At 45.4% G+C, this 6,541-nt stretch overlaps 1 protein-coding gene across 1 annotated transcript; it reads left to right on the plus strand.

The window, feature by feature from the left end:
• The first annotated feature begins 1,506 nt into the window (after positions 1–1,506).
• LOC306654758 (sorting nexin-11-like) lies at positions 1,507–2,644 on the plus strand. The gene is made up of 2 exons (XM_079128617.1): positions 1,507–1,691; positions 1,836–2,644. Exons 1-2 carry the CDS (start codon positions 1,563–1,565, stop codon positions 2,304–2,306), a joined length of 600 nt encoding a protein of 199 aa, XP_078984743.1. The 5' UTR covers positions 1,507–1,562; the 3' UTR covers positions 2,307–2,644.
• The last annotated feature ends 3,897 nt before the right edge of the window (positions 2,645–6,541 follow it).

Here is a 6,541-nt window from a genome sequence, read left to right on the forward strand (position 1 = left end):
GTTTACAATAAAAAAAACTAGTTATGTATTTACTAATCTCTTCCACGTTCCTTGAAATCAGCTTTAATATCCTGCTGGTGTTTCCCTTATTAATGAGTTAAATATACCTCTGATATATGCTCACTATGATCTTTTATGTCAGGTTTTAGTTTTTTTGAAACTTATATTTTGATAGTTCAAATGTGTATTATTAAAATTTATTTGGAATAAGTTCCATTTTAGGTTTTGAAAAATGCAGTTTTGCAAAATAATGAGCTTTGTATGTTACTAGTCTCTTTGTTGGTGCATGGAATTATACATTCTCAAGAAATAGTTGTTGGGATTACAATCATGTCAATATTGCATCAATAACATTGGATATTACCATTTTTAATAGTAACTGTACTTTAGAAAACTTCACCATGAAAGATTTTGAGCGTGCCCAAAAGTGAACGAAACAGTAAAATCTCCATGAACCCATTGCAATTTCCATAACTATCAGCCCTTTGGCCAATCCCACCCCATCCACACCTGCATGCGCTGTTTATGTGAAGCATTCACAGGCCACAAGTCATTTTATCTGTAAATGTCTTCTTAAATCAGAACACATAAGAGTAAGTTCTCAGTTGAGTCACATTTCGGGCTAAATCTAGTGAAATTGTTTGTCTTGTCAATAATCACATGCTGAGTAAGTTTCCTCAAAACTAAATGTCTAGCTTTTTCTTAATTGACAGGACATGAAAATATTGCTCTTCCATTATCACTAGAGAACATTTCCTAGCAAAAATACGCTAATCGGCAGGTGTGGCCTTAAAACCATATATATGGTATATACATGTAACCTGATTAAAAATGGTCATACCGATAAAAATTATCCTCACATTACAGATGAAGAAACTGATGCTGAAAATTTTTTGTTTGTTTTAAATGCTTAGGTGATAAAGAATAAAGGTACCAGCTAGGAAAAACGAAATAAAAAGAGGTAATTATGTGTTGTTCCTTAACTTAAGAGATGGATTACAGTGATACAAGGACATGAAATCTGGAACTGGATTCATTCCAAGAGCCCCACCCTGGTTCTACCACTATGCAGCTGGGCCTTCAATGACTCTTTGTGTCCTCAACCACAAAACAGGGAGAACCATAGAACTGACCTTCCAAAGTTCTTATGAGGATTAAGCCCTCAGAACAGGGCCTGGCACACAGTAAGTACTATGTAAATATTCATAAATCTCTTCCAGACCTTGCCTCGCTGTATGCAATTTATATATTCATCATCTTAGAGTTTGCAAAATTTTGTAGCATGTTTTTCTCTTTATAATCAGTATTTATTTTCTAATTTCTATCATATGCACTCCTCTTTGAGTGCAATTAGTTTCCACAATGCTTATTTAAAGTGGTTTAGTATTTAATAATATTTACTTTATTAAGCTCTTCCTGTGATACAGGTATTTAGGTTATTTTCAGTGTTTCGCTGTTGCTATAAAAGGCTGCCATCTTTGTGTAGAAGTGGCAGTGAAAGTGGTGGGGTGCCCGCGTTGTCACCGTAGGGAGCTGGTGCTGCTCTCAGATGTTTTCTTCCAATGTGTGTTTGGTGTAGGATGTTGGAGAACCAAGAGCAGGAGGAGGTGATCACTGTGCGCGTTCAGGACCCCCGCGTGCAGAATGAGGGCTCCTGGAATTCTTATGTGGATTATAAGATATTTCTCCACGTGAGTGCGTCCAGCTTCTGTATTGGGGTCAACACTCTCCAGGGCTGAGGGCTTTTGCTGAGGTGGAACCAGTTTGTGGTTGTTTCCAGTGGCCCAAGACAGAAGACTTGGAAGAAAAGGAGGGAGGAGAGGAAAGAGCATGAGACCAACAGCAAGGCTTTTACTGCGAAGACTTCCTGTGTGCGGCGCCGCTACCGTGAGTTTGTGTGGCTGAGAAAACAGCTTCAGAGAAATGCTGGTTTGGTGCCTGTACCTGAACTTCCTGGCAAGTCAGCCTTCTTTGGCAACTCGGATGAGTTCATTGAGAAGCGACGACAAGGTCTGCAGCACTTCCTGGAAAATTGCTGCTTTCTTCCAAGATCGGGGAAGAGGAGCTCTCCTTCACCACCTCCCAGTGAAGAGAAGGACCCTTTAGAAGTGTGGGTTCCTGTGGTTGACTCTGAGGCTCCTTCCTTGGAAAGTCCTACCTTGCCACCTCAGTCTTCACTGTCATGCTGTGATTTTTCAAGATCTGATGAGGGAACCACTGCTTTCCAGCCTGTGAGGAAGGCTGTGGGAAGGGACCATGCTGTGCCTTTGGACCTTGATCAGTTAGATGCAGTTTGGGAAAAGTGAGCTCTGTTCTAAGCTCTGAGTTCTACTTTGAGGCAGACGAAGGAGATGCAGGCCAGGAGTTCTGTTCAGGAGGGATTGGGCACGGGGTAGGTGTAGGGGGATGTCAGGCTGCTTAGCATCTTATAGTTGCCTCTGCTTGAGTTGGCTGTGCAGAGTTTGGTTGTGACTGCTCCTCATGCCTCTTCCATAGGAACAGACATCACACACTTGTTTGTAAGTTAAGCACAAGGGCCAGAGGTGGTTGGTTTTGAATTGAATCCTGTATTTACTGTTACAGGAGTTGAGTTTCTTCAGGTGTTTGTCTAGGCTCAGGAGCACTGTCTCTGGTGACTGGTTTTGGGGATCTAAATGCCGTAGATTCTAAGCCACCAGATTGAATATCGTCCCAATAGGGATGCTTGTATAGTTGTGCTCCCATCTTGGCTGGCTTCAGTTTTTGCTGCAGCCCCTGGAGCACTTTGTTTTTGGGAGGCTGGCCTCTCGTTTACCTCCTAGAATGAGTTTTCCTCCTCTAAATACCACTGAATGGAACTGGTGCTGTGACTCCTTTGCTGGCATTTCCAGCAGATCCCAAGACCTCATTTGGGCTGAGTGGAGCCTAAGAGCCACGTGCAGCTTATGGCTCATGAGAGAGAAGGGGTTGGCTATCGCCAGAGGAAAAGGCAGCAGCTCAGGGGCTTTGTTTGGAAAAGGTTGTCCTGGGCTGTCATTGTCTTGCTTATAAAGCGGAACCATGTGTATCTTTTCTGCAAGGTTAGAGTGGGCTCCTTTTTTGAATCCTTCTCTTTTAGTAATAGGTCCCTACCCCCAGGGCTTCAGCCACCATTGAGTCCCTCTGCTGCGTTGCAGGGAGGCCGTGTGTTCTGTATGTTCAGTCCGGTGGGGCACTGGGGCTTTGTTTCTGCCTGGAAAAGAGGGCTCTGGGGATGGAGATGAGAACCAACACGCCTTCCTTCAGACAATGAGGCGTTCTGCCCTCCTGCTGCCATAATTCCTCTCCACTGAGAATCAGAGCTGGTAGGAGCCAGTGCCGCCTCCGGCTTTCTGCATTGCTCTGCTCTTGGGTTGGTGTGTGTGGCTTTTTCCCCTCTAGCCCACTCCTCCCCCCTCTAGCCAACCTGCCTGTCTGTGGGCTCTTTTACTACCAGCCTATGTTGTGGGACTGTCATGGCATTTAGTTCAGAGTTGAGGGGCTTTGGCCTGAAATAAAATGCAAGTATTTAAAAAAAAAAAAAAAAAGAAGAAGTGGCAGTGAAAAGTCCCAGGAATAAGTAGGGGAAACCAAAAAGGAGGGGATATCAATGGGAGTAGGAAAGTGCTTGTAATCATCATATTAGTCAGGGTTCTCCAGAGGAACAGAACTAACGGAGTATATAGAATTGAAAGCACCTATCCTTCAGAGAAGCCCATATGGATTAGCATTCCAGAGTGAACACCCTGCAAGCTCACACTGAGACTTCAAACCAAGAAGTCATGTAGCACTGTTCACAGAAATCTTATCTGAGGAGACTGTTACTGAGCAGAAGCTTCCTGCTATTCTCAGAGAAGTTCGGTTTCCTAGAAGTTAGGGTGCCCACATTATTCTTTCAGGAATCAGTGCAAGCATGCAGATTTAGGAGTCTCCTCCAGACTGATATTTGAATTACAAAGAGCTTACATCCTTTGTGTGTGTGTGTATGTGTGTGTGTGTGGCATAAACGTTTATCAAAGCCAGTGATCACTATAAAAGGCAAGTATGGAAACACACTGGTATACACTGCAAAAAGATGCCCTTCCAGTCAACAGAGTACCAAGGGTTGGTGGTGGGAGCTGGTATTCTGCATCCCAGAGTTCAAGTTCAAATGGCTCAGCTGCGACTTGCATACCTTCCTCCAAAGTGTGCTGTCTGGCAGGCTCCTCAGGTGCTCAAGAGACAGGATGGCCAGGTCTGTTTAGCCAAATAATCCGTTTTATGGTCTGCCAAGAGCTCTGTGCTGGGTATGGTGAAGATTTCAAACTGTGCCTCCCCAAAGGCAGGTCCTAGTCTGAAGATGCTGCAACCCCACTGTCCCTGCTCCAGGTCACCATTTCCACCCTGCAGACTGTCAATCCTTTTTAGAAGGGGTCATACATTACTCCTTCCTGGAAATCTAGGGACCCTGTTTGGCCTAGATGGGTAGGAGCAATGGATATCCCATTGACCAAAAGTATGAAATTAGTACCCAGGAAATTCATGTTAAAGCTGGGCATGGTGGTGCATACCTGAAAACCCTGTCACTTGGGAGGCTGAGGTAGGAAGATCTTGAGTTCAAGACCAGCCTCAGCAACTTAACCAGATCCTGTCTCAAAAAAAAGGGGAGGAGCCGGAGATGTGGCTCAATGGCTAAGCACTCCTGGGTTCAATACTCAGAGCTGAAAGAAAAATCTGTGACAAATAAAAAAATTCTTCAAAGGGGAAGCTATGCCACAGCTGTGCCTGAAGAGACCAGAATTGCTACTGAAACGGGTAAGGGAGAGGAACAGAACATACAGTAGAGGGGAAATAAGACAGAAGACAGTGCATGCCATAAGGAACAGAGATTGGAAGTTAAGTGGGACAAAGGTGGGGTTAATATTTACCAGGTTTCTAGTTCTTCTGGGGAATTCTGAGTGCTATGTTGTCTTGCCATGAGGCTACTAAACCTAGGGTTGGTAGGGCAGGCAGGGCCTGTGACAAATGAACTAAGCTAACCAGGTCTTTCTGGTACTTTCAGCAATTAATCACATTAGATGGACTTCAAGACAGACTGGCTTTATAATAAATCCCACAGAACTCCAGGTATTGGTACAGTCTTAAACCAGGGCTGAGAAGAGGAGAAAGTTTCTAGTTCTCAAAGTTTCACAAGGACGTACATATCAGGAACATCTCCAGGGTGACCACCCTGATGAGGCAGTTGCTAACATATACCCATAAACTTACCAAGCTTAAGCTTACCCTTATTAGCAATAGCTTTAATATCTCTGCCCTCCTAGGTTGCTGCTTCCAGGAAAGGATGAGGACTGTGAGCAGTTAGTCATCTACACGGCATTCGTTTGGAGGGGTCGCTAGGAGCAAGAGCATGTGAGCTGACCCACTGCAATGAGTGCAGGAAAAAGCCTCTTCCCTCTCCTTCCTGCTTTTGCTCCAGCCTATTCATCAGGAGCTGCAAAGGCCACTGAAGACAAGGAGTGAATAGCGTGAACAGTCTCATGTGCAGGGTTCACTGCAGAAGTCTTCTCCAGGAGTGCACCAGTCACGTGGACAAAGCCACCAAAGCCATCCCTTCCCTTCCCGAGAGAGGGAGGGTGAGAGAACCAGGACTTTTCATTTCCTAAGGACTATGCCTCATGGCACTAGTTCCCACTCCAAGATGTCAAAGAAAGCAGAGCGGGTTCGATCGCAATTACTCCCAAGCGGTCTTCACAGTTAAGGCAGGTGTATATTTCAAAAGGCAGCCTCCAGTGATTTCTTTCTCTCACTCTCCTGTGCATGCACACACACACACACACTCACACACACTTGCACACTGATGCTGTGGGAATGCCGTCCAGCCACTGGGTGTGTCTGGCCTGTGTCCAGTACCGCACCAGGCACCACGAGGAACGTGGCCACACATGTGAGCAGCACTCCGCCCATCGTGATGTGCTTGCCTTGGAAAGCCCTCTTCTCAAGGAGCCACATTACTGTGTTAGGTAAGCCCCGCATGTTGGCAGTGTCAACGACTTCTTTCTGAGTCCTTCGAGGTCAGTCTCTGGGTCCTCAGTCCCTCCAGACTCCTGTGGCCACCTCCAAAGAGGTCATCCATGCCGTGGTGAGTGTGTGGAGGGAGGAGTTAAAGTGCAGCCCTCTGTCCATCGGTGCGGTGGTGTCAAAGTCGCGCGTGGTGAAGGTGCGAGTAAGAGGCTCCTCTTGCTGTCTGTCGCTACTCCCTGGCGTAGTGCAGACGCGGGAAGTTTTTGAGAGTATTCTGCAGGTGCTGGACGTCATCCTTTAACTGGTTGACTTGCAGTTTGGCATTCTGTCTTTTGTTTTGGAGTTCCTTGCTGGACAAAGTCTCCAGATGTTCTAAATGGCTACATATCTAATCTATGCTTTCTTGGATTTTGGTTTTTGTGTGTTTGTTGGTACGGTGGCTCGATGTCACTGGCCCTGCTGGCCTGGGCTCCAGCTTCACAAAAGACTTGCATTCTTAAACAACTACACAATTATACACACACAAATATGTACAAATATACAC

This window comes from Sciurus vulgaris, assembly GCF_902686455.1.
Source record: "Sciurus vulgaris genome assembly, chromosome: 2".
NCBI lineage: Eukaryota > Metazoa > Chordata > Mammalia > Rodentia > Sciuridae > Sciurus > Sciurus vulgaris.